At 58.6% G+C, this 27,311-nt stretch overlaps 1 protein-coding gene across 3 annotated transcripts in view; it reads right to left on the reverse strand.

Annotated features, from left to right (window-relative positions):
• Positions 1-8,060: 8,060 nt before the first annotated feature.
• CXXC5 (CXXC finger protein 5) overlaps positions 8,061-27,311 on the reverse strand; it is a 36,107-nt gene continuing 16,856 nt past the window's right edge. For 2 of the 3 annotated variants that reach the window (XM_038150256.1, XM_038150259.1), the window contains exons 2-3: positions 13,838-14,917; positions 8,061-9,101 (exon numbers count right to left, since the gene is read on the reverse strand). In XM_038150256.1, coding sequence (XP_038006184.1) covers positions 9,057-9,101; positions 13,838-14,623 — 831 coding nt within the window. In that variant the 5' untranslated portion in view covers positions 14,624-14,917 and the 3' untranslated portion in view covers positions 8,061-9,056. Of the gene's footprint in view, positions 9,102-13,837; positions 14,918-15,890; positions 16,086-27,311 lie in introns of those variants that run through there. The other variant, XM_038150257.1, reaches the window with a different exon arrangement.

A 27,311-nucleotide genomic window follows, 5' to 3' on the forward strand; every position in this document is an offset into this window, starting at 1 on the left:
ATTTGGGGTTTAAATGTGGGTCCCTGGTGGCCCATCTCATGGGGGGACTGGATGTGGGAGCACCTAGACGTCTACCATGCCCCCACCCAACAGATTGTGTTTTCTCCAAGGATTCCCAACTCCGCTGTGTCCCTTTCCCACCCCCATTTCCTGCCTCTTCTCCTGCCCTTTTCTTTCGTTCCTCTGCCTAAAGGAAGAGTATTCTCTCTTTCCCTGTGCACTCCCCATCCCCTCATGTCTTGCCCTGCCCTGGCCCCTTCCCCCGGATCGGCCCCAAGCTCCCAGGAGTGGCTCTGCCTCCTCAGCTGCCCTGCAACCTCGCCCTCTGCCATGATTCTGCTTCTCCTGAAAGGCACCACAGCCAAACCCTTCCCCAGCAGAGGTGACAGGGCCACCAGCCAGCTCAGGCACTCCATGGGCTGGAGCTGGGGGGCAGGGAGCCCCCATCACACACACACGCTTGCAGCAAAGCCAATTTATACCTCCCCCTGAGGCTGTCTCAATGGAGAAATGTCAGGACTCACGGCAAGGCAGCGAATCATGCTGCTGGTGGGAGCCCTCCCAAGCCTCCAGAGAGGCAGGAGCTGGGGCTCAGTGCGAGCCCAGGGCCTGCACCCCGTCCCTCACTGTGAGCCCAGGGCCTGCACCCCGACCCTCAGTGTGAGCCCAGGGCCTGCACCCCATCCCTCACTGCGAGCCCAGGGCCTGCACCCCGTCCCTCACTGTGATTCCAGGGCCTGCACCCCATCCCTCAGTGTGAGCCCAGGGCCTGCACCCCATCCCTCACTGCGAGCCCAGGGCCTGCACCCCGTCCCTCACTGCGAGCCCAGGGCCTACACCCCATCCCTCAGTGTGAGCCCAGGCCTGCACCCTGTCCCTCACTGTGAGCCCGGGGCCTGCACCCCGACCCTCACTGTGAGCCCAGGGCCTGCACCCTGTCCCTCACTGTGAGCCCGGGGCCTGCACCCCATCCCTCACTGTGATTCCAGGCCTGCACCCTGACCCTCAGTGTGAGCCAAGGGCTGCACCCCGTCCCTCACTGTGATTCCAGGGCCTGCACCCCATCCCTCAGTGTGAGCCAAGGGCTGCACCCCGTCCCTCACTGTGAGCCCAGGGCCTGCACCCCGTCCCTCAGTGTGAGCCCAGGGCCTGCACCCTGTCCCTCACTGTGATTCCAGGGCCTGCACCCCATCCCTCAGTGTGAGCCCAGGCCTGCACCCTGTCCCTCACTGTGAGCCCAGGGCCTGCACCCCGACCCTCAGTGTGAGGCCAGGGCCTGCACCCCGTCCCTCACTGTGATTCCAGGGCCTGCACCCCGTCCCTCAGTGTGAGCCCAGGGCCTGCACCCTGTCCCTCACTGTGATTCCAGGGCCTGCACCCTGTCCCTCACTGTGAGCCCAGGGCCTGCACCCCGTCCCTCACTGTGAGCCCAGGGCCTGCACCCCGTCCCTCAGTCTGAGCCCAGGGCCTGCACCCCGTCCCTCACTGCGAGCCTGGGGCCTGCACCCCGTCCCTCACTGTGATTCCAGGGCCTGCACCCCGACCCTCAGTGTGAGCCCAGGGCCTGCACCCCGTCCCTCACTGTGAGCCCAGGGCCTGCACCCTGTCCCTCACTGTGAGCCCAGGGCCTGCACCCCGACCCTCAGTGTGAGCCCAGGGCCTGCACCCCGTCCCTCACTGTGATTCCAGGGCCTGCACCCCGACCCTCAGTGTGAGCCCAGGGCCTGCACCCCGTCCCTCAGTGTAATCCCAGGGCCTGCACCCTGTCCCTCACTGTGATTCCAGGGCTTGCACCCCATCCCTCACTGCAGGCAGTAGGGAGCACACAAGCAGGATCTGCCTCAGGCCGGTTTTGCCCCACCTGCTTCAGGTGAAAAGCACCAAAAAAGTCCTGGAGCGAGAAGAAGGGTGTCTCTTGCTCAGGGAGTCAGAGCCTTGCTGGGGCAGCATCTCCGAGCTGGCTGGTGCTCAGGTCACCTGGCAGTAGGAGACCTGTGCCCATGATGGCAAGGTGGGGGGATGCCAGTGGTAGTGATGCCACCAGCACCTGAGCACCCAGAGGGGACAGGGCACAGCTGGGAGGTGCTGAGCTGTGCCAAGTACTCCTGCTCACTGCCAGGGTCCAGCTCTGCCAGATAGAGGTGCAGGACCTGCAAGATCTTCATGGGCATCAGTGTCCTGCCTGGTGCAATCCCAGAGCTGGAAAATGAACTCTGCTGGAGGTGGGCAGTCACGACTGTACCGCTGCTTGAGGCATCGCTGCCCACAGCAGGTGGAGCTTCAGAAAGCACGGGGCAGCACGTGAGGTAAAATGCAGGAATTAATGACTGTAAAGGTCAAGCAGGATGCACTGACGGAGGCCCTTGGCTCCCAGGAGTGGGCTTGGCTGACTCTGCTGCAGTCCCAGCCTGCCAGGATGGAAAGCAGGTGGGTGCTGGCATCAGCCCCTGCCCACTGTCAAGCAACCCAAGATAAGAGAGTGACACTTCAGTGGCAAGGGTGGGCGAGGAGATGAAGAAACCCAGGGTTGCCCAGGGCTCTGCCAAGGGAAGATGTTGCTCTGATCTGGCAAATGCAGGGATGAGAGGGGAAGGTTGTCCTGCTGTTTCCCAGTCCACAGGGAATCCTTGTGGCAGGAGGTGGCCTCATGGAACACCCTGGTCACCTCTCCTCCTCAACCAGAAGTAGGAGAACAGGCAAAGCCAGAAAGCAGGTAGGACCAGATGGAGCATTTTAATGATTTGGGAGGTCTCATCCATGCTTGCCCTGTTCCTGCACCCATCCTGCGTTTAGTAGAACCTGCCCTAATCACCTGTTGGCTCATGGGTTTGCCAAGAAGACACAGACCAGCAGCTCTTCCATCCCTGACAGGCCTGCCCCAGGCTTGCTTGGGCTCATGGGAAGGGCCTGCAGGAGAAGACAGCTGCAGGAGAAGCCAGCCCAGGGGGCTCAGAGGCAAGGCAGGAGAGGGCAAGGTATCCTTCCTTCCCCACAGGCATCTCATCCTCCAGCCCTCGGTCAGAGGTGCAGGGGAAGCTGCAGGACTGCTGAGGGGACAAGGACAGGGCAGCCTGGTCCCATGTCCCCACTGCCCATCTGGACACCTCCACCAGCCTTACACCCACTCCCAGCATTTTGGTGGGGGGAGACACAATTGCCCAGACCCGTGCTTCACCAGGGCTGTCAGCACCAATGGCTGGCCAAAAGCGAGGCCGGCTGCAGGCTGCAAACCCCCAGCTCGGGCTGGTGGCACCTGTCACGTCTGCTAAGCCCCTGCTCAACCGCTGCCGTCCGCCCATCGTCACCCAAGGGCTGAAGGCTCGCGCCGCATCAGCCGCTGCCTCTCTGCCCGACAACACCGCGTCTTGCGCTGAGTAGCCTCCTCCTGCTGTCACAGGCCGACCTATTTCTCACAAATCCTGACTGCTCTGGCCTTAAAACATCCTGACGCAGTGTTGAAAGCGGCCTTGGCACCGCAGCCGGTCCTGCTTAGGCGGGAGCTGCCGTGGCTTGGCGTGGGCTTTGCAGCGAGCGGGGCTGCCCGGGAGAGCAGCAGGGATCGGCAGCACCGACATGCTCCTCAGGAATAATCAGGCATTGATCGTGATCAAAAAGAGGAATATCATTGTTCAAAACCAGACCAGACTCCAGGTACTAAAAGTGATTTCAGCATTTATTATAATAAAAGGAAAGGCCTGAAGCGTGGGGGCCCGCGGGCCGAGCAGGAGCGTTCCCGTCGAGGATGCTGCAGCGCTGGTGCTGGGGCTGCTTCAGCAGCCACGTCCCGATGTTCCAGGTGGAGTGGCACAGCTTCCCTGAGTCAGATGCCCCTTTTTATCCTGTTCTTTGTCCCTTTGCATTGGTTTCTGTTTGGATCCTTCGCTTGCATGAAGGTTTAAGGCGCCTGATTGGCCACTACAGTTCTGTCCAGGCTGGCTCGTTTCACTTGGGGGGTGATACACTTTACTACTCTTTTAACCCCTTTTACAATAATCAAACTAACAGTACATGCTTAACAATTATCAACTATTTTACAACAGTTTCTAACCTATTTTTGACACCATGGTTCAACCAGGCTAAAAGGTCCTTGCTACCTGCAGCCCAGGGCTGCTGGGTGTTGAGGTTCTCTGCTGGGGCTGAAGGAGCTGGCAATAGAAGAAGTGTCCTCCTTCCCACAAGCACAGCCAGCACACCCCGAGCAGTCACCCACACTGTGGGGTGTGGAAGGTGAACCTGAGACCCCAAACCAAGACATGGTGGCAGCACCATGGAGCTGCAGGCGGGATGCCAGGCTGGGTGGTGCTCTCGTCCCCAGGGCAGGAGGACCTCAGGCAGTGTCTGTGCAGAAAGCACCCTGTGATGGCTGCAGCGACATCCCCAGCCTCCTGCAGAGCCGCAGCAGGGCAGCCAGCCAGGGCCCTTGGCCAGCTGGAGCCACAGCTTTGCCTTGCTGGGGACACAGCTCATCCCAGGGTGGGCTGGTGGGATGCAGGAATGGGTGTCAGCTTCCACCTACGGAGTCCTCCTCAAGGATGCTGCTGGGTAAACACCCCCCTGCTCCAGCTCAGGCGTGGGGAGGTCTCAGTGTGTGGTGGTTGGTCAGGAATCCTGGAATTCCCGGAGGTGAAGTGATGCAGATGTCAAGCCTTTATCATGGATAAAGGATCTCCCATGGCTTCTCTCCCCTGAGAAAAGCCCTTTTCAGTCTTGCTCTACTGCAGAGACAACACAGCATCCCACAGACCTTGTGGGACCCTCCTCCCCTGTCCCACACCCCAGCAGGCAACGTTTGTGGGGAAGAAGCCAAGACAGAGCTCACTCCCTGTGGAGAGTGTGCAAAGAGACGAGGCATCCTTAGCCTGAATTCGAATACTCCACAACCTTTTGGAAGAACTTCAGCCAAGGCTGGAAATGGGCCTGGAAAGCTGCCATGATGTGTGTGACACAGGGAAGGTCACCTGGCCAGCTGCAGGGAGCAGAAATTGGGAGGCTCATTTCAATTAATGGTCCCAACTGAGCTGTCCCAGCAGCCCCAGGCTCCAGCCTGAGCCAAGCCAGATGTCTGACAGTGAGCATCCCCCAAGCTGCCCATGCTTGGAGACCCCCAGCACACCTGCATTAGTCCCATCCAGCTGCTGTGGGGCTGCCAAAACCCCAACCAAGCTGGTGTCAGCTCAGCCCAGGACATGCTGGGAAGCACCCAGTGATGGCCCAGCCATGTTGGACATGCTGGATGGCTCTAACACCTGGCACCAGGGCTGGCTTGTCGCCACAGCGCCCTGAGCCGTGATGTGCCCCTACCAAGGACAGCTGAGCAGATCCCACCATCCCAACCTCCCACTGGAGTGTGTGAACTGGCTCCCCTCCCAGCAACAAGGATTGGGTGCTCATGGAGGTTCCCACCCCACCACCGAGGTCCTGCTGCCTCCCCTGCCCAGCTCCGTCCCCTCGGTGTCCCGTCCCCGCGGTGTCCCCGCAATGGCAACGCGAGGTCACGCCTGGCCGGCGGCGAGCCCGCCATCCGGCTCAGCTGAAGCACATTTTGTCCGGCGCTTCCTGCATCCTGCCCCATCCCCACGCCGGGGGGGCAGGTCAGCCCGGGGTCAGCCCGCTAATTGCAGCCCGGGGGACGGCGGGACGAGGCGGCCACCAGCACCAGGCTGAGACCCGGCACGGGGGACATGGAATGGGGACAACCTGCAGCCGAGCCCGGCACCCCACAAAGTGCCGAGGTGCCCCTGTGACAGGACAGGACATGTCTCTGGCACCACAGTGAGGGTTCCAGCTCCTGTTGCAGCTCACCCCGGAATCCATTCTCTCCAAGCCAGGCCATTCCACATGGAAAACATCACTGCTGGATCGGCCCCGCACCAGGGTCTGGCCTCCCCTGGCATCACTTGCTGGCACCTTCCCACGCCACCAAGGCCAAGCGGGGATGGGGACACAGCTGTGCCCTCTGTGACAGCACGCCCTAGGGCCACAAGCAGGTTTGGTTGCCCTTCTGCTAACTCTGTTTAATGAGGATGTTAATTAAGAGAGACTCGAGGCCAGCCCTTGTGGTAGCGCCCAGGGTTGTCCCTCAGTGCCGTGCCGAGCTCGTTATCATCATCCCGGGTGCCCTGTGTCACCTGGCTGCCAGCAGGTACCCTGGGGACAGCAGCCCTGGGTGCCACTTCCCCAGCAGCAGCAGTGGGGACAGCCCAGCGCAGGGCTGTGCCTGACAGAGGGTGAGCATGGAGGGGATGGGTTCACCCTCGGGGGATGCCTGAGGTCCTGCTCGTTAGGCAAGGCTCCAGGCCAGCACAGGGCCACCCTCCCACACACTCACCTGGGAGGCAGGGATGGAGCCCAGCACGGGGGTGAGCTGCAAGTGGGGTGGCAGCCAGCACCCCACATCCCATCTCCCCACCAGCCCATCCTACTCGCAGGCGGGGTTTGAATCCCACATCTGATTCTTTTCTCCCTAACCTGTTTACCTGCATGGGGAAGCCCCTGCTCCCTTTGTCCCCTGCTAATGTCCATGTCCTCCCCGGCAGTTCCACATCTCTGCTGTCACTCTCCTGCCCTGCTAACACCCATGGTCCCTGCCAGCGCCCTGCCAGCATGGCACAGCAGGGTTTGCTGTGCCATGATGGCATTTCCCCAGGCATTGCTCCGTGCCAACAGCCCAAGCACAGCCCTGTGGTGGGTGACACAGCCAGATCAGGGTGACATTCCCAGCAGTCCCCAGCCCCAGCTGTGGGTGGGATGAAGCAGCAGCCCCCTTGCAGCTCCCCAGGGGATCAGGGCCGGGGAGGGGGCTCTGTGTGCTGCTCCCCAGGACACTCTCCCAGCATGGGGCAGGGGCTGGCTCCCTCCAGGTGCCAGGACTGTGTCTTCACACAGCCCCAACCCCTAGCCACAGTCGTAAAGAAACCAGCCAGACTCCATTTTCCCAGAACACCCCCACCACATTCCTGCTAAGTGCTTTCGGCTGTGCGAGCGGCACGGCTTGGGAACCAGCTCCCAGCAGCCCCTTGCTAGTGCCACCCTGGTCGGAGCAGAGCCATGCACCAGAGCCCTGCTGGGGCACGACCAGGGTCTGTCTGTCTGTCCCTGCAGGCCTCGAGCTGTGTCACTCACCACACTGGCCCAGCTCCATCACTGTCACCATGTGCTGCAGTGGTTCCCACACCCAGCCCAGGGTTCAGCATTGCTGTGACTGGGGTGCCTGGGCTCCCAACCACCCAGGAGCTGCAGGAGCAGTGGGGGGAATGCTGCTGGAGAGGGCATTTGGGGCAGCTTTCCCCAAGGACTTTCTGCTCCATGCCAGCAGGTCGCTGCCGGGCAGGGACGGAGCCCACGCACCGCCATCACCCCCCTCCTCCGGGTGCACATCTGGCCAGCAGATGCTGGCCCAAACGCTGGCTGGAGCTGGGGACAAAGGCTCTCGCTACCTCCTCCCGGCAAGGCAGAGCCAGCACTGCCGGCTCCAGCCGGATCTTCCGCTTGTCAGGCTGGGAGGGCCCTGGAGAACCTCCAGGGGACCGGTAGGAGGTTCCCAGCCCACCTGCCAGGTATGATTCCCAACACAGCACCCAAGTACTGGCAGCACTTGTCCATGGCTAGCATCCAACATCCCCTCCACCCCAGACATCTCCTGCTGATCCGGTACCAACATGAGGCCAGGCTGGAAAGCCACCCCAGAGCCCACTCACCTTTGGGAGCTCATTTCAGACTTGTTCCAGCAACACGAGCCTCATGATGGTTCTTCATGCACTTTAATATTATTTCACCAAAACAAATGGTGCTGGCACTGTTGGGTGAAACTCCAGGCAGGTCAAGGAAATATCCCCGGGAGGAGCCAAGGCTGGCTTAGCCCAGGCACGGCCAGGATTAACTGCGGGGATTTAGCAGCCAGGGCGACTCCAGCTCAGCTCATCACACCGTCCCACCACGCTCCGCATTGTCACTGGCGAGGTCCCCACAGCCAGCAGGACCGCAGCACATGGGCCACCACTGCTGCTGGGGGGCCTGGAGGGCTAGACAGAGGGGTGGGAGAGAAATAACCAAGCTGGAAATCATGACACAAAACATGCATTCATTTTATTCACAAAAACAGCCTGGATCGCTAAAACATTACAAACAGCATTTCAATTTAATGATGGAGAGAGAGCTGGAGAGACTGGGGGGTGAACAGAAGAGAAATATCACTTTGCATAACTGCTTCAGCACAGGTCCTGCAATATTTGTTTTATTTTGATTTTAACTTCTGTAAGTTTACAAAAATTACTTCTAGGAGTAAACCATTGCAATTAGGAGGATTTTCTGTACGCAGCGTTTCTTGTTCTATATTAATAAACTAACAACGACCTTTTTTTTGCCTTTTTTTTACTCTTTTTTTTCCTTTTTTTGAATTCCGCCAGTTGTGTAGCAATTGTTTTCTTCCACCTTTTATACCGACCCTCTTGTGGGTTAAACTTCCAGAGGTGAATGGCGAGGAGAAGGGATACTACATCGCTTTAAACATATTCTCATTTATAAACATGAAGTTGAGGCATTCTAGAAACTATCCACTCTATTGTATGATGGGAAAGAATCAAATAAAAAGTATAAATGAGGGTGCAATTAAACAACTGTGCTAAATTACAGTAGTGCTTATTAGTAACTAGATTTTAAAAGGTTACTGTAAATTTACATTCCCTACACAAGTACTGCATCTTTCACACATAAACAACATCAACACCAAAACACAGAAAGAAACTGATTGTCCATACTCTGTCTATTAAGTCTTGGTACTTTACAGATCCATTGTTTTTTTCTTTTAATTATTTTTTTGTTTTTTATTTGAAAAGCAGTTAAATGTCTGACTAGGACTCGAAGATGTTAAAACGAACGAAAAAAAAGGAAAAAAAAGAAAAAATTATAAAAACAGGAATGAGATTTGCGAGAAAATATTTTTGGTTCTAAAGAGACACAGGTGCATCCATTCATTTCAGCCAAAAATCCCTTGCCTGAGACAACACAAGCAAGCAGTGACATTGCACTTGGATGACAGAGCTTTGGGATTCCCGTTCCTACTGGAACCATCTGAACGCGGCTCCTGTAGGAAGCATCACCTTCTGGAAAGGAAGAGAGACAGGGAGGGGGATAGAAGAAGGAGGGACAAGGCGTTAGGTCGGGTCCAGCACAGGTGTGCAGCACCAGGGCTGAGCAGCCACCCCTCACCCCCACCCCGGCACCCCGGTCCCCAGCCTCGGGACGGATCCAGCCCAGGCTCAGCACCCTTTGGTGCTGCTCTACATCCCAAGATTTCCAACCCACGATGCCAGCAGTAGGGAGACTGGGGTCCCCCTGCTGCCAGACCCTCCCTGGCCAGGCACCAGTACAGCAGACTGGCCATTGTTCCCACATCCCCATGTCCCCGCGTCCCCATGTCCCCGTGCTGCAGCTGGCACAATGGCACAGCCCCTGGCTTCCCCTCTGGCCAGGCCGTGGGCAGTCACCATGGCCTGGCACAACCCTGCACAGTCCCCTCACTGCCAAACCCCACAGTCCCTGCCATGGACGGACAGACAGACACCTAGAGGACAGGAGCCCGGGCACCAGATGGGTTTAGGAGCACATTTGGATGGAAACTGGGGTAGGGAGTAGGAGCTGAATGGGCCTGGGGACACCAGAGCAGGAGCTGCTCAGGACATGGGACATGCTCAGCCTCAAGGAACAACCTTGACCCCAGCAGAGCAGCCCCAGGCACTACCAGGTACCTCAGCACCTCACAGGGGAGAGGGATGAGTCCCACCAGGCTCAACCCCACGGCCGACAAAGGGCCCAACAACACACAAGATTGCTTAGAAGCCACCTCCAGGAAAGATGGTGTGGGGCCAAGCTCCAGTAGCACTGTGGTCCTCTGGAAGGAGAACCAGGGACATTTTCCATCTGGATGACGTGGAAAGCCTGTGCAACGTTCATGAGAACGTGGGTGGAGTATGCAAGGACCACAACGTCTCTCAGTGCCAACAGCCCCAAACAAGGCTGAGCTGTGCCAGCCAGAAACACAATCACCACAGGACCACCACACAAGCACCTGAGAGGACCCTTCAGGTCCCACATCTCCAAACAAGCAAGGGACACCGATGGGAAAGAGGCCACAGGCTGCAGTGACAGGTGTGGGCCAGCAGACTGGCTGCCATGGGGCAGGCAGGGGCATAATACTGAGCCCGTGTGCAGGCTGGGACACCTCATGTAGCACCCTAAGAGTCAAACCAAGCACATTTTTGTCCCTAATTCCATGCAGGAATCCGCGAGATCCACTGGCTCCTTCTCTTTGATCAAGACACCAACCAAGCCTCAATGAAACACCTGAGCAGCATCACCCCATCCCTGCAGGTGGGTGTCCCCTCCCACAGGCACAACCCAAACACAGGGCTTGGGCAAGGGCAGGGGCATGGAGGGCCAGAACGAGCAGGAGCTGGTGGTGCCCACCAGGCTGCTGACAGATCCCACCTGCTCCTGCTCCCAGCCCACGTCAGGGAGCAAATTGAGCTGGGGCAGTCACAAGCTGCAGGCATCACCCCTTCCCCAAGGTGCCTACAACACATAATCAGACATCTGGGAAGGCACAAGTGCCTGTGCCCAGCGATGCACAGGGCTGTGGCACTCCACCCTGACCACGCTGGATCCCACTCTAGGCACTGAATGCAGAACAGGCAGGGCAGAGCAGGGTGGACTCTCCAGCAAGGGCCACCTACCCAGATCCATCATCCCAGAGGAGAGAAAAGGGGGGAGAGAGAGGGGGCTCCTCATGGATCTGGAAGGACATGTCTGATAAATACCTCTGCTCCTTTATTATTAAAGGAAGATGGACAACCAGCTCTAATGTGGATGCCCAGGAGAGATTCCCCTCATGCCCACAATCACAGATTCACAGAATGGTTTAGAGGAGACCTTAAAGACCCTCTCATTCCATCCCCTGCCAGGGGCAGGGACACCTTCCACCAGACCAGATTGCTCCAGGCCCCATCCAACCTGGCCTTGGACACTTCCAGGGCCAGGGCAGCCACAGCTTCTCTGGGCAGCTGGTGCCAGAGCCTCAAACCCTCATCATAAACATTTCTACTTCATGTCCAACCTAAATCTATCCCCTTGAGTTTAAAACGCTCACCCCTTGTCCTCCATGGCCAGAGTCTGTCTGTGAGGCTGACATGAGGGTGACACTGACCCTCACTGGCTCTATCTGGACCATCAGAGCTCTTCAGCACAGCTTCTCTGAACGGAGAACAGCTCTGATGAGTCAAATCCCAACTATTCATGGCCTTCATGTGACCTACAGCTCTGCAGACAAGCCCAGGGTGACCTGTGCAGGGCTGGCCAGCAGCCCCCACAGTATCAGCCAGGGTTGCTGGGGCTGGCAGAGCCCAGAGGAGCCTGGTCAGTGCAGGGACGTGCTGCTGCCTGCTCCCAGCACCCGACCTGGCTGGTCTCAGAGCCCCAGGCAGCCCCAGCACAGTGGGACACCAGCAGTGACCGGTTCTTCGGGCTCTGGAGATGTGCAGATAAAGCTTAACAGCCACTGAGGGATTTAGCCCGGGTTTTTTATGCCACCATAAAGGTTTAATTCTATTTTTTTTTTTACTGCTTGATTTTAGATCAATGTTTAATCACAGCTGCGGTCCCTGTCTGGGCTCTCCCAGGATGTTCCTCTGGAGGCACAGGGGTGGCAGGACAGAGTCACTGTCCTTCCTCTGGGGGGCATTGGCACTGCCCCCACAGACAGGGACAATGCTTCACAAAGCCTTGTGAACAATTCATCCCCATATGAAGGGCCACTGAACGGCCCCTTCTGTCCCAGTGTCCAGTACAGCAGTGTGGTGGCACCCCACCAGCCCCAGCAGTCCATGGAACTCTGCATGCTGGCCCTCTCCACACAGGTCTCCAGCACAGCATGGGTGCTGGTGGTTGCCCTACAGTTGGCCCAAGGCTGGTTGACAGGTTAGATTCAGCAGCCCAGCTTTGACCCAGGTGACCTGGGACATCAGCCAGGGTGATGGTGTCCCTGTCCCTGCCACAATCTTGTACAACCCTACCAAGGTCAACACACGGTACAGGTGGATGTTCTGAGGGAGAGGATGGTCTGTCATGAAAAGGGGATGGTGACGCCCTGGAGTGACCCACACCTCCCCAGGCATCCATCCCTGCACGGTGGCATCACTCTAGAGCTTCAACACACCTGGTCATGCCCAGGGGGATGGGGCTCATCTCTGGTGGGGCCCAGCTCTACCAGATGCAGAACCCTATTTCAGTGGCCTCAATTTCCCAGCCAGTCATGAGATAGAGAAACCCATCACAGGAGTGACTGTTCCATGGGTTCCTGGTGCTATTTATCACCCCAGACCCAGCGCTGGGAGAAGGGAGCGACTCCTCTGGCTGCTGTGAGCTCCGAGTCTATTGACCCGCTTTAGGACTCTTTGGAAGAAATGAACTTTTTTTTTCCCTTTCTCCCTTTTTCCAGATCACTGACTCAGCAAATTAGAACAAGAATATAATTTAGCAATACAGCGGTTTTTGAAAGACACAGTCCCCCTCTCCTCATCCCCACCGCCCAAATAGATTTTTTTTCCCCTTCAGTATTCATTCAGAGCTGATGCTAATTGAAAAACGTTGAATGTGGCTAAGGGAGCGGCGGGCTTTGGTTGCATTGGGACCACCAGAGGATGGGCAAAGCCCTTGTGCCAGGATGCACGATCCAGCTGACGTCCAGGTGACTTCTCAGCCTATCTGTCTCTCCAAGGGGATGTGCTCACCAGAAGGAGGAAGCACACCAGCATGGCTGAGAGTGGGGTCAGCTCACGGAAAAATCAAACCCGGCTTCAGCACAACACCTGGGTGGGCAGGAAGGGGGAGGCTCTGCCAGAGCAGTGTGTGCATGGGGCACCCCTGCCCTGCTGGCACCCAGCCCCCAGCCACGCCAGGCCACGCCAGCAGCAGCTGCCCACGGCCCCGAATGAGTTTCAGGCCCACACAACCCAAGTCACCAGACTTCGCCTGTCGTCCCCACGTGAATGTCACACCTCCCCAGGGGATTTGGCAAGGTGGCACCTCAACCCAATGGCTCTCCTCCAAAGCCAAGGACATCCACAAGCAGGCCATGGTGGGCAGTGACAGCCTGAGCAGCTGGCCTACACCAGGACACCTGGACGTCCCCAGCAGGAGCAGGGATGTGCCTGGCTCTGCTGGGTGCTGAAACAGGAGCACTGCCAGTGGGGACTGCAGCACTGCTGCCACAGGAAATCCAGCTGCTGCCTTATGGACTCATCCTGGCCCAGGGAGACCCGGCACAGCCACTCCACCGGGGATGCTGCCCAGTGCACACTGCAGCAGTTTGCTCCCAAAACCAGGGATCGTTGTGCTCCTGCTCAGAGTGGAGTGAGCTGAGGGGCTGGGCTTTGCCTGCACTGTGGCCACAGGTTTCATCATCACCAATTACCCCACGGTCTGCCCCAAAAAGTCATCCCCCTGCTCTGGGGTTGGATGTTGCTCCCCAGCTCAGGGAGCTGCGACCCACTGAGGACAGGTGATGCCGTCACCAAAAGCCCGCTGCTGCCTGTGCTTGCAAAGTCCAGCACGCCCAGGGAGAGACCCCAGCCCTCCTCCCCACATCAATCAACCCCAGTACACAGCAGGGGGTGGGGACTGGTGGGCAGAGCATACATCTCAGGGTGAGAGCTGTTAATGGAAAAGGGAAAAATAAAAAAAAAAAAAAAGTAAGAAGTACCAGGTGTTTTATTATCTAGGGCAAGATCCAAACCCAGGAGCGCAGCCCGAGGAGGGGTTAGGGTGCCTGAGAGGGGCCGGTTACCTCCAGTGCTGCAGAAGGCTTCTTTTTGAGTTCTTCACATTTTCGGAATTTGCAAATCTGGTGGCCAGTTTTGCGATTCCTACAACTGCTGCACTGCTCGCAGTTTATCCGTCTTCGGCAGGGCGGGCACATGCCGCATCTTTTCCGTTTCTTTTTCCCCGAATTGATGGCAGATGCCAACTCATTCTGCATGGGATACTCTGCCAAGCCAGCCATATGGAGCGCGCTCTCTGCCAGAAACACGCCGGCAGGGGTCATAATGAAAAGGCCTGGGTTGATGGGAAAAGCCCCCAGGTAAGGAAAATCAGAGGGGCCGTTCATTGTCTCTGCAGCTGAGACTGCCTCCATGTCAGAGATACCAGTCCCGTGCTCGCTTGTTAGAGGAAGATGCTCCTGTACCACTCTTTTGAGCATTTCTGTCGACTGAGCAAACTGTTGGAGGGCGGTCTGTCCTTCTGAGGAGAGCTCCGACATCCGGTCTAATTTGCTCAGCATACTAGAGATGTTTTTGTGCTTTGAGGTAGAATGACTTTTATCCACAGTCGCATCGTTGCCATTAGCTAAGGGGTTGCCTTTCTCTGAATGTTCGCTTACCGAGCTGCTGCTACCAAAGGTGGAATAGTGGGAGAGTGGACGGGACTTCTTAAGACTTTTGTTCAAAGGTTCACTTATTATTCCACTTTTGTTCCTCCTCTCGGAGTTGACAGGGGGTTGAGAGTCATCTTGGTTATTTTTTTCCGTCTCTGGCTTGTTCCCAGTGTCTTGATGGGAGCCCGAATTTGACATGGTGCCCGGAGCACAAGAACCAAACCAACCCCAAAATTTAAAAAAAAAAAAAAAAAAAAAAAAAAAAGGCGAAAAATCAAAAAAAGAAACCCAACGAAAAACCCCAAAACCCACCCTAATGCCAAAGCGAAAGACCCCCAAAGCCCTTCTGGTAGCACTGGCCCGCCAGCCACCGGGGACGCTCAGACGGGGCCGCGCATCAACGGGGTGTCTCCTCCCGCGCTAGCTGCGGAGGACTCAGGGTGCTCTCAGTGCACAGACATACTCTGCGGCTCTGGGACACACCACGCGGCTCTGGAAGGAGAAAAGAAAAGAGAGTTAGCGCTGGCAAGAGCCAAGAGGCTTTTCAAAGCGGCTCTTCCTCCCCCTGCCATGAAAATCTCAGCGCCGCGAACAAAGGAACTCCAGGGAACGGACCTCGGTGGAGATCCGTTCCGCTGCTCTCTAAAAGGGTCGCCATCCAGACACAAGTGGGGGGGTCACAGGGGAAGTCCTGGCCTGGTAGCAATGGCGCTCCGATGCTTAAAGACTCTCTGTGCCCGGCTCTCCTCCCCCAGGGACAGCAGCCCCAGGGAAGTCACGGGGCTCATCTCCCGCTCCGCTCCAGCGGCGTGCAGCCCCACACCGGATGGGGCCGCAGGCGCCAGCGGGATGCTCCCGGGCCAGGAGCTGGAGCTCATGCAAGGGGTGCCTGGTTCCCACCCTGCAGCCACCCTTGTCCCCCAGGCCAAGTGCCATGGAGACAACACCCCAGCTCCCACAATCCCAGGGATGCTGCTCACCCAGCTCAGGCTGGGCTGCACCCTTTCTCCTCCTCCTCCTCCTCTTTCTCCTCCTGGACCATTGTGTCCCTGAGCCAGCACTAGGCAAGGGAAGGTAGCCACATGGAGAGCAGCAGTGTCCACCTTCAAGTGCTTCAGGGATCCACAGCACCCTCCTCCAAACCCCACCAACAGCTGCAGTGTTCACCCCAAATCCCATAGGGAGCTGCACCATTCAATTCTGAGTCACTTCCAGCATCCACTTCCAAATCCCACAGGCAGCCATGGTGTTCACCTCCAAATTCCCATAAGAGCTGCAATGTCCACTTCCAAATCCCGTGGACAGCCATGGTATCCACCTCCTAACCCCACCAAGGGCTGCAGTGTCCATCTCCAAACCAAACAAGGAGCTGCAGCATCCACTTCCAAGCCTCATCAGGAGCTGCAGTGCCCACCTTCAACCCCATAGGGAGCCACAGCAGCCACCTCCAAGCCCCAGTGCTGACCTCCTGCCATGCCCCAGCATGCCCAGCACGCATGCCCAGCTGCTCCAGCAGCGCCACGGGCTCAGCAGTGACAGCAAGAGCCTTCCTGGAGCGGATGCTATGCTGCTGTCCCTGGGGCGACTCCGGGGCAGCTGGGTCCAGTGTGGCTGCAAACACTTGTTGTTGTGAAATTCCTCCTCCTCCTCCCTCCCGAGCACGCACGCACACAGGCACCGCCAAGTAATCAGGCTTTAGAGGAGAAAAGCTGCAGGGCTTAATGGAGCAGGAACCCACGTCCCCACCCCGGCGGCAGCTGGGGGAGGGTGGCACTGGGAGGAGGGCCCTCGCCCACCCCACCCCTCCATCCTGGCTATCCCAGCACCTTCCTCTCCAGGGCCCAGACGGGGATGTGGCCGCGGGGAGAGCTCTGCTGAGACCCTCAGTCCTGTGCAGGGGTGATGCAGCAGAGCAAGAGGCATCCCTGCACTCCCACACCCCGCTCCTGCTCATCCATCACCCTTCGGATCCCCTTCTCCAGTGCAACCCCAGGAACCCCACCACAGCCCAGGAGGACCCTTTCCCACGGACAGAGCTCGGGCAGGGCCCTTAAAACGCTGATGGGGGCGAGGTCCTTGTGCCAAGTACCGTGGTACCGACTGCGGAAGCAGCCCCGGTGTCTCACTCCGGTGCCAGAGCCGGCTCGCCCACGGAGAAACCCCCCCGCCCTGGCGCTGAAAACCGCTTGCTTCAGCTGCTGCGGGATTTAAGATGCAGCGCGGATCGATGCAGGGCTTGGGCTCCAGCCGGGAGCTCGCCAGGCCACGTGGGGAGGGAGGGCTGCGGCGGCAGGACGGGCTGCCCTTCCCCAGCATCCCGCTCCGCGCCAGGCAGGGGGATGCTGGGCAGCCGTGAGGCGGGGTGCACCCCAAAGGGATGACGGGGTGTGCTGGGAACATGGCCGAGCTGCTGCCGTGCAGCTGAACCACCCGTCCCCTCTGCCAGGGAGGTGGGGGACCTGTCCCTGGAGACCTCAGGACGGGTCACACCTTAGTGCCGACAGCAACGGGCGCTGGGGCCGGAGCGGGGAGCGCGGCAGGAAAGGCACCGGACGGGAGGATGTGAGATAAAGCGCCCGGGGGTGTTATCTCACGCCTGCCCGCGGCCGCCTTTCCTGCGGCCCTGCGCCTCTTCCGCCCGCCCCGCGCCGTGCAGGGAGCCGAGCGCCCGGCCGGAGCCGCGACCTGCCACCCTGCCCTCGCCCTGGGGCATCGCAACCGCCGTGCCGCGGGGCTGCCGGGGGAGCTACGCGCGGTTCCCCAGCCACGACTGCTGGAGATGCTCCGGCAAAGAGCTGCGTCCTGCCCGCATGGGTCTCCCCACGGCCCCACAGCGGGCTCCGGGCGCCAGAGCGGAGAGGACACCAGCTGAAGCCACAGCGTGGTGACCATTTCCACCAGTTCCCGTCTTCTTCTGCAGCCAGACGCACCGTGCAGCCTCCCTGGCTGGTCCCACCTTGCCACACGGATCGGGTGCCGGCAGCTCTGAGCCCCCGCTCGCCGCCCCCTCCCACCGGGGCGACGGCTGCACAGCCTGGCACAGCCCCCGCGCACCGCGGCCGCGGGACAGGAGGTGCCACCCCAGCCCACCCGATGAGGCTCCCCGCACCCACGGAGACACCGGGCACGGCGCCGTGGCCGCACTCAGCCCCGGCGGCGCAAGGCAGTGCCCGCCGTTGGCACGGGGTGCGGCGCCGAGCCGTGCCGAGCCGTGCCAGCGGCGCCACCGCACAATCCCGCCATTGTCCCGGCCGCCGCTTTGCCTCCGCCAGCTCCCACCATCTGCAACCACCCGGCGCTGCCCTCCAGCCCCCGCGGCCACCGCGCCAGCAGGAGCCGGACACCGCGGCCGTGCCAGCTGGGACGGGTCTGTCCCCACGCTGTCCTCACCAGGCACCGCACACCGGGGTGCTGGGGGGTACGTGGCTAGTTCACATAAAAGGGGGAGTCCCCCACCCTGACACCGCGGGACCACCCGGCGCAGCAGATATCGCTGCTCTTCGCCAGCCTCTGCCCGGCCCCGTCGTTAATTGCAGCGGGGGGAGGAATTAATGATCTTAATCCCTTCTTTATGATTGACCCGAGTAAAGACGGTGAGGTCCCCCCCCGTCCCGTCCCGTCCCGTTTCTGCCCCTTTTCCGGCCCCCATCCCTTGGGAAGGCGCCGGGCAGCGTCATCTGGGTCCCTGTCAGAAGGTGCTTAGCCCCGGCCGCGGCATTAAGGGGCACGTGATGGGCTCCCTCGCCCGGGTCTGTGCACGGGGCAGCTTAACAGCCTGGAGGGACGCCAGGGTTCAAGGGGACACCACCAAGGTCGGGAGGCCCCAACCCACGACCAGGGGTTCCCGAGCCTTTGCAGGACAGTGTTCCTCCCCTGCAACCAACCCTCTGCCGTATCCAGGGTCCAAGGCCAGGGGGTCCCAGTGTGAGGGACGACACGTGTGGAACGTGTTGTCCTGAGAAACTGTGGCTGCCCCATCCCTGGAAATGTTACAGCCAGATCGGAGGGTTGCCCAGTTAGTCCAGGGTTTGGAGTAACCTGGTCTAGTGGAACATGTCCCCGCCCACGGCAGGGGGTGGAATGAGATGATATTTAAAGACACTTCAAACCCAAACCATCCAGTGATTCTGTGATTTCCATGGGTCATCCCAAAGACATCCCTCCCACCAGCCTGGAATGCCCAGATGGGGCAAGGCAGCTGTGCTCTCCCATGACCCTGGCGGGGAAAAAATGGGACACCTCTACCCGGGTCTTCCCCCAGTTCTCAGCCCCACACCACCCCTCACCTCCTTCACTCTGCTCCAGGGCTCCCTGCACCCCAGCACACAGGGGACTGCTCTGCAATAGTCCTGACAATGCCAAAATAAATAAAGGTTGCAAAAGGATCATCTCTGGTGGTCCGGAAAAACCCCTGCCAGCCAGGGAGGCTGGCTGAGAGTCCCCCCAGTTGCAGGCACCATTCACTGTCAGAGGGGAGCAGGAGAGGAGCTTCGCTTTTGCTAAAAAATGACAAGCTGCAAATTCCAGCTGGCTCCCCTGTGCTTTCGCTGCATGGCTGGAAAGCCATCAGCTCCCGCCGACCTAAAAAGTCTCGTCTTCAAGAAAGAACTTCTGCTTTCCTTTAATTTTAAATAAATCACCCTCCTCCCAGAAAAGCCGCTGGTTGGTCAGCCGTGCACAGACACGGCGTAAAGGGAGAAGAAAGCAGCAAAGCTGAAGCCGAGCTGCTCCCGGGCTCCGGAAACAAAAGGAGAAAATCAAAATTCGCCTTTTTTCTAATCCCCGGGCGCTGGGTGGGCACTGGGGGCGGTGGCTTTGTCCGCCCGCAGCAGACGGAGGACGAGGACGGAAGGGACCCCGGCGTCTTTTCAGCCTGCAGAAAGGCTGCAATTGTCCCCTCTGCCGCGGTTTTGTCCCCACTTCCTCCCCCTCACTGCGTGGCCGCCCGCCCAGCATGGCCCCCACCTCCTCCCCACCACCATCACTCCCTGCTGATGGACGGACAGACAGACGGATGGATGGACGGACTCAGCGGTGCCATGGACCGACCAAAGTAGGGTGTGCACCACCAGCATGTGCCCCTCTCAAAGGCATCCCAGGAAAGATGTCTGTCAAGGGAGACTACAACCAGAGGCACCTTTCCCTTGCAGCTCCAAAGAGGGGCTGGAGGTGCTCCCTGTGCTCCTCAGCTGCCCTGGCCACCAGGGGACAGGAACAGGACCTTGAGATGGTCAGGAGCACGGGACCATGGGTGGTGGAAGGGATGCATGGGGAGACAAGACACCCTGGAGGCATCCTGGTGTCTGAAACACATCCTGGGATGAGACACCCAGTGCGTGGAACAGCACCACGGCCCTGTAGCCCTGCCACAAGCCAGAAGGTCCAGCAGCAACCCAGGTCAAAGGCTCAGGAGAACAAGCCCCACCAGAACAAGGTTCCTGGCAGCTCTGACCCCAGCACCACAGCAGCTGATTCAACAACGAGGTGCCCATTTCCACAGCACAGTCAAACCTGCTGTTCCCTCCACCAGGTGACACAGGTCAGCTGAAACAGGCAGAGATGTCTTATCACAGCCTCACCAGCCAGATGTCCAGCCAAAGGTGAACCAAGAGAGAATTCAATCCATGATCTCCCAAGGATGATTACCCCTACAGGACACCCATCCATGGTGCCTGATAACCAGGTGCCTGAGGCAAAGACAAGCCTGTTATTTGCAAGCCACCATCTCTGTTAACCCAACAGCCCCCAAGCTCTGCTCTTTGCATTCATCCTCCCAAAAACTGGTCCAGCCAGAAGATCCACTCCTGGACATACTGTGGAAGTTACCATCACCCACCACCTTTTCTTCAGACATCAAGAGAGGACACCCAGGCCTGGGGGAGGTTGGGGCAGTGCTGTGAATGCTCAGGCTCACCCTGGGTGGGTTAAAGAGCCAAAGGTATGACAGGTTGGGGTATGACAGATTGCCAGATGGGCAACTCACACGGACATAGCTCATCTCTTGTGCTCCAGAACATCCTTCAAAGGACCAGTCATGGCAGACACTCTGCTTGTCTCTGCTGCAGAGGTGGCGCTGAGGGATGTTAAGAAGCCAACTCCTGAATTAAAAGGCTATGGAAGATTAAATCCAGCATCTGGAGTTTGCCCTGGAAGCAGATGGCGAATCACCATGGTGCACAGAGTGGCTTTCACCCGTCTCCTTCTCACAGGCAGCCACTCGGCCCTGGTGATGTCCCCCAGGAGCAACTCTGGACATATACACAGGATGGGCCAGGATGTGTCCTGTCAGGCTCATCCTCAGGGACAAGGTGGTGAGGCCATGCCACATCCCGCTGAGCAGGCAAGAGGTGATGCCTCCTCCTCAGGTGGGCTCCCTCCCCTAGGGATCCAGCAAGGGCATATTTTTTTCCCAGTAGTGCTGGGTTTTTCCATGTAGCCCCATGGCTGCTGCAGGATCCCAATCTGCTGGCACAGCCACACCCAGATGCCTGACTCAGATGACACCCCGGAGCCTATCACCAATGTGCCCTGGACTGCCAAGGAGCTTATCATCGTGGAGAGGACAAGGAGGTGCCCAGGGGTACCACTGCCTCCGTGCACATCCATGAACCTCACCCTGGGGCCCTGGCACAGCTGGAGCCACCACTGCAGGGACCGACCTGCGCCCGGGGCTGCCCCAGCTGGGAAATGTGGCTGTGTCCTGCCTCCGCGGGGTGGTGGTTACGGATTAAGGAGTCTTAAATGTCAGACGACCAGGCGCTCCCTAGAAATCCACTTATCTCCGCTGCCACTCGGAGCGGCCAGAGCCGGGCGGTTATGGAGATAACGCGATTTGAAGCGTCCACCCGAGCATTGCAGGGCTGCGGGTGCCCTGCGGACAACGCCAGGCACCTCCGCCCCTCCTCCACTCGCCCAGCTGCTGCCCAGAGAGCCGGGTGATGGCCACACTGCTCAGCCCGCGGGCTGCACCCACCTGCGTGGTCCCCCCCTCCCCAGTTCCGGGGGATGAGGGAGGCTTGGCAGCCTCGGTGCTCATCCATCCCCCCCTGTGCCAAAGCTGCACCAATTCGCTGCCCAAATCCTAAAATGACTGTAACTAAAACCTACCAGATTGAGCCTGGGGAAGAGCCCCCCCCCGTCTCTCCCCCCTCTCCAAATGGGATTGAACAGATCTGCTCTCGCACGAGCCCAGCTCGCAGCCAAGCAGCATCTGACATTCACGCGCCGTGGCACGGCTCTGCCGCTCGCCCACTCCCCCCGGCTTGGCATCGCCCCGGAGATGCGCCAGCAATCCCAGCCCAGCAGAACACCCCCTGTCCTCTGCTCATCTCCTCCAGACCTTCCTGGAGGGACTCTTTGGCCCAACTAGTTCCCCATGTTCTGTCCACTGAGCGAGGTCCCCAAGGTGATTTCAGGGCTGGGAGGTTCATGCAGAATGACCCCAGGGCACGGGGGACAGGTGGGCAGGGGCAGGCGCTGCCCGGTGGCAGATGCCAACAACAACGGGCATCCCAGCAGGACCCCCACAGAGCCGGGGGGCTGAAGGTGGCTTTGCCCTGGAGAGACCCACACGTGCCTGCCTGGGCCAAGCTAAGGAGTGTGAATCGCTCTGTTAACAGATGGGGCGATTACAGCGTCAATTACTGGGGTCTGACCAACAACCAGGTCACAGAGACACCCCTGCCATGGGGCAAGGGAGGGTAAGAGTGAAGGGAGGGTAATTAAAAACCAGGGGAAAAATTGTAGGCACAGCCACATGGGAATACTGGGTGGCAAAGACCCCCAAAGCCAACAGTGTCACCTTCAATGGTGTTCCACCATGTGCCACCTCCAAGTGCCACCTCCAAGTGCCACCTCCAATGGCGCCCAAATCTATTAATGCCACCTCCAAGTGCCACCCCAAATTTTGCCTAAATCTGATAGTGCCACCACAAGTGCCACCTCCAGCAGTGCCCAAATCCATCAGTGCCATCTTCAAGAACAGCTGCAGTCTGGAGAGGTCCCCTTGTGCTCCCAGCTCTCTCAAAACCTCATCCCTCCACATCCCACCAGGCAGCTCCATGGCGGCAGAGCACAAACCAAGAAGCTGCTCCAGATTCCAGGAGAGCTGGCACTGGGACGGGCCGGTGCACCCACACCAGCACCTGTGTCACTGTCACCACTTGAGAGCGCCGGGCCAGCTCAGTGCGTTTGAGTTTGACCATTAATGGGTGGTGGGAACCTTATGGTGCTCAGTGATGAGATCCCAAAAGCCCACCATCCCTGCTCCTGAGGGCAACCACTTTGGAAGAGCCACTTTTCCCAGCAGGAAGGCGACGGCCCCATCGGAAAGCCGCTGGCCTTGTCGGAAAGCGGGTCCGCAGACGGCAGCTATTGACAGATGTCTGAGAGGACGGCAATAATCCCGTCTTCCTCTGGGAGGATTCGGGTCGCCCTCGCCCTCACCGGGGGTTTATCCATTGTCTGGATCTGCCGGCAGTTGTTATTTTTGGTCAGCACCGCGTTTTGCTTGGCCTCGCTGGCAGGAGGGAAATAGGAGGAAGAAGAGAAAGGGGAGGAAGGTTGCTTGGCCAGGGCTTGGCGGGGGGAAGACCAGCTCAGCTTTGGGAGGGGGCAGTGAGGCACCCCACAGCCCTCAGGGAGTCCGAGTCGGTCTCTTCCCAGCCCCACAGCCCTGCTGAGCACAGCCAAAACTCACCACAGTGACGGGGCTGGCACCATCCCATCCCCAGTGGTGCCATGGGGAGTTGCTTCCAGTAAGCCCAGTGGGCCAGAGAGGCTGGAGAGGTTTTGGGGTACAGGTTTTAGGAGGCAGGCAGCAGTCAGGGTTCTCTCTGTCACCAAAACCAAGTGCAGGGGAGTTCTCTGAGGGATAAGCAAACGCTGCCCACAGACCCACACGTGTCTCAGGTCCATGCAGACAAGCCAAAAAAAGCTGGGTAGCTTCAGGAAGACAGATCTCCAACGTGCCCTGACCCCCTCGGCTGTGGACTCCTATCCCTCACGCCTCACCCTCAGCACTGCAGCATCCCAACAGCATCCCAGCCCAGCCGGCAGGTCCCGTCCTCCCTGGTAGCTTGCAGCTCACCAACATTGCAGGGTGCAGCTCAGGCAGCCCCTGAGGTCTGCACCTGGATCACTACAGAGGCACTAGTGAGACACTGGAATGGTCACCCAGGGCAGCTGTGGCTGCCCCATCCCTGGAAATGTCCGAGGCCAGGCTGGATGAAGTTTGGAGAAAAGCGGGAAGGTGTCCCTGCTCATGGCAGGGGTTTGGAATGAGATGAGCTTTAAGGTCCCTTCCAACCCAAACCATTCCATGATTCTGTGATTCTGTCCTGCTGAGACAGGTACAAGGGGAGGCAGAGCTGGGATAAGAGCATCCAAGAGGATGTTCCTAGGGAGAACACACAGAAATGCCTCAAGACTTTGCTTCTCCCCATCATCGATGCAGGGAGTATCCCCTCAAGGCAGGGCTTGCCATCCTTCTCCACGTCTTTCCACCACCTCCCAGCTTGCCTGCAGAGCAGGAAGACAGGATAAAGATGCCTCCCTGCTCCATGGGATCTCGCTCCTACAAGAGATGGAAGGCATGAGCACAAAACTGCCTCTCCCGAGCTTTCCCCACGCTCAGCACCGCTTGTCATTCAAGCGAACCCCGTGGCCTTTAAGCTGCCAAGGTACCAGAGCTGCTCTGGAATCGGAGTTCGCTCGGCTCCTGCCCTGGAGCAAGGAATCTGAAACGCTGCCACTGGAAACGAAACAGAGCATCCGTCATTTTACTTGCCAGAAATATATCCAGCCCCCAAAAAAAGAAATACTGCCTGCAAAAGAGCCAGCAACAAAGCCCTCGATTCCACCGGTGAAGCAGAGCCCGGCGTCGGGCATTTCCACTGGAATTCTGATTCTCTTCCCAGTTCAAAATCACCCAAAATAAAATGAGCAGCAGGGCCAGGTTATGGCCAGAGGGGCCAGAAGAAGGGCACCAGGTCATAATCAGAAGCTCTCACCTAGGATGCTACAAAGAAAATCCATGGGTTTGAAAGGAAAAGAAGCAGGTGGCAGAGGCAGGGCTGGAGGGGATGAAAGCTCCAGAGGAGCACAGCAAAGCCCAGGCAGCCCCGCCGTGGGGATGTCCAGGGGAACCCACCCTGCCCACGGCATCCTGCCCGCAATGCTCCCAGGCAGGCAGGTCAGCACCCCCAGCCATTCCCAGCCGCATCCCCAGGAAAAGCAGCAGCGCGTTCCCAGCCAGCCCAGCCCCCAGCCCAGGCACGCCAACCCAAATATCTGTGAGAGGCGCTCCCCTCCCTGGGAACGGCGACTCGCCGCAGAGTTCACATGCCCCAGCAATGCCTGATTAAACTCCCAAACTCCAAGGGAATACCCCTGAGGCTGTCTGAAGATAAGCTAGGAGCTAGGCTGCTCTCAGGAAACGCAGGAACTGGGAAAGAGCAATCCCTTTTTTTTTTTTTTTCCTTTTAGATCCAGAATAACACAGAGCAAACCCTGTTGCTCTCTAGTCAGACACGAGCTGAGCTCGCTGCTGTGCACCCCGAGAGCTTCCTGCTCCCCAAGACATGGCAGGTGACTGACCCCTGCTGCAAGCCAGATCCTGCTGGAGGCATTGGGGAGGGAACCAGAGAGCCCAGGACAACTGCAGGCAGCACAGGCGAGCAGCAAGAGGACAGAGCTGGAGGTCTGGCAGAGGGGAGGGTGCTGCCCAGGACACTGGGTGCCAGAGAATGGGGACACCTGATGCCAGCACCTCCAGGACTGGCATGCTTGGCAGGCGCTCCACCATTGTGGTTCACCCTAGGGAACACCTCAGGTGCTGGTTTCACAGGTCCTCAGGTCTCCTGCACCCCTCACTGTCTTTTTCCCTTCCTTGAGCTTTTCCATGTTGGATGGTCATAGCACCAGACCCAGATCTCCCAGGCCGTCCACACACTCAAGGGCAAGAGCAGTCAAGGAAACCATGTTAATGCAGCAGCCAAACAAATGGGCAAATTGGAGCATCCTGGGATCAAGAGGAATCTGATGCTCCTCCCTTCTGCACCTGCTGGATCCCAGGGAGCAACCAGCTTCTCATCCTGCAGGAGGAGGATGAGACAGGCAGGGATTGTACCACGTCCTGGGGACCAGGGAGCCCCACGGGTGTCCTGGCTGATGATGGGGACACTGCACCAACTGTCATCAGTGGTGACCAAATGTCCTCAGACACAAGGTCAGCTTCAAACACGGCTGGGAGACCTGCACCCAGCACACAGCATGCTCTCGGGTGAGCAAACACGCCTGAGGCCAGAGGACACACGTGGACTGACCCAAGCCAAGGTCTCCTTCAGAGATTCCTCTTGGATATCTTTCTTGGTTCTTAACCAAAAACCAACCCAAATGAAACGCATCTTCCTTCCCCCTGCATAGAGGGCAGAGAAACAGCACTGCTGGGCAACCTGCTGGCCAGAGTTATTAGGAAAACAGTTCCTGGAAATCTGTTCCCAGAAAACTGTCAGGCCCATGATGGGGTGGCAGGGCAGGGAGTGTTGTACCGAGGCCCAGCTTCTGTATTTGATCAGACACCAGTGTGACTGCAGAGAGCACTGGGACTGCTATGGGACAATCAGATTGTCCCTGGGGGTCCTGCACAGCCACGAGAGCCCACGTGGCCTTTCCATGCATGAAGAGGGTGTGGAAGATGGGTGGATGGAGACTTCTCACCATGGCCTGTTGCAACAGAACAAGGCACGAGGGTTTTAAACTGACAGGGCAGGGGTAGATAAGATATCAGGGGGAAATTCCCTGCGGAGGTGGCACAGGTTACCCAGAGCAGCTGTGGCTGCCTCATCCCTGGAACTGTTCAAGGCCAGGTTGGACAGGGCTTGGAGCAACCTGGGCTAGTGGAAGGTGTCCCTGCCCATGGCAGGGAGTGAAACAAGATAGTCTCTTCTGACCCAAAGCATTTTCTGATTCTGTGGCAGTTTTTAAAAAGCACAAGTGAGGTGGGAGAAGCTGTCAGGTCCTAAAGAACCAGCCCCAGGACATTTGGAAAGCAGAGCTGGAGTCCTGGGAAGGAGGAAAGGGTCACCATCACCAGCCACAGCATGAGTCAGGATGGGAGGACCCTCAGCTGAAAGGGCTGCAGGACTCACAGTAAGAAAGAGAGAGGCTCACTCTATGGCCTGGAGGAGAGCAGCCATGGAACAGCCCATCTACAGGCTGTCACAACACAGAGGAAGATAGGGAAGGGCCACAAGACTGAGCGTGGGGAAGCTGAAGCATGAAGTAAACTCTACTTGGTGGGAGCTGGAAAGGGCTTATCACACTGGAGACGTGCTTTGAGGGGACTGACACAGGGTGTCAGCTCTGGGCTCACTGCTCCTTCCTAGCCCCAGCTCTGAGGGGCTGCACTAAACTAGAGCTAGATGTCAATGCTTCTGCCTTCCCTCACTTCCCAGGTGGCAGGCTGGAATGACAAGGAGCAGGTTGGATGTAGTTGGTGTCAGCCACGTGGTGGTCCAGCCCTTCTCCAGCAAGCCCAGGGTGGGTTCAGGACTCCCAGCCTGCTCCCAGGGTCTGCCTGCCAGACTGGTGAGCCCCCTGCAAGAGAACCATCTACCCTCACCAGGGAAGGGCTTGATCCCATCAGGGTGTTCATCCCTTCTGAAACCCAACACCCATATCCCCATCTCCAGATGGGTCTTCCCACAGCACTGCCAAGCTCCTGGCATGGGAGGGAAGCTCCAGAGCACAGGGCTCCCAACCAAACGGGTTCCCACTGCCCACTCTCAGCTTCCAGGATGAACATCCTCCTCGACTTGCTGCTTCCCCAGTCTCCTCCCTCCCGTCCTCCTCCCTCTTCCCCATGCCAGAGGGTCCTGCACCTTGC

Source organism: Motacilla alba, chromosome 13, assembly GCF_015832195.1.
Source record: "Motacilla alba alba isolate MOTALB_02 chromosome 13, Motacilla_alba_V1.0_pri, whole genome shotgun sequence".
Taxonomy (NCBI): domain Eukaryota; kingdom Metazoa; phylum Chordata; class Aves; order Passeriformes; family Motacillidae; genus Motacilla; species Motacilla alba.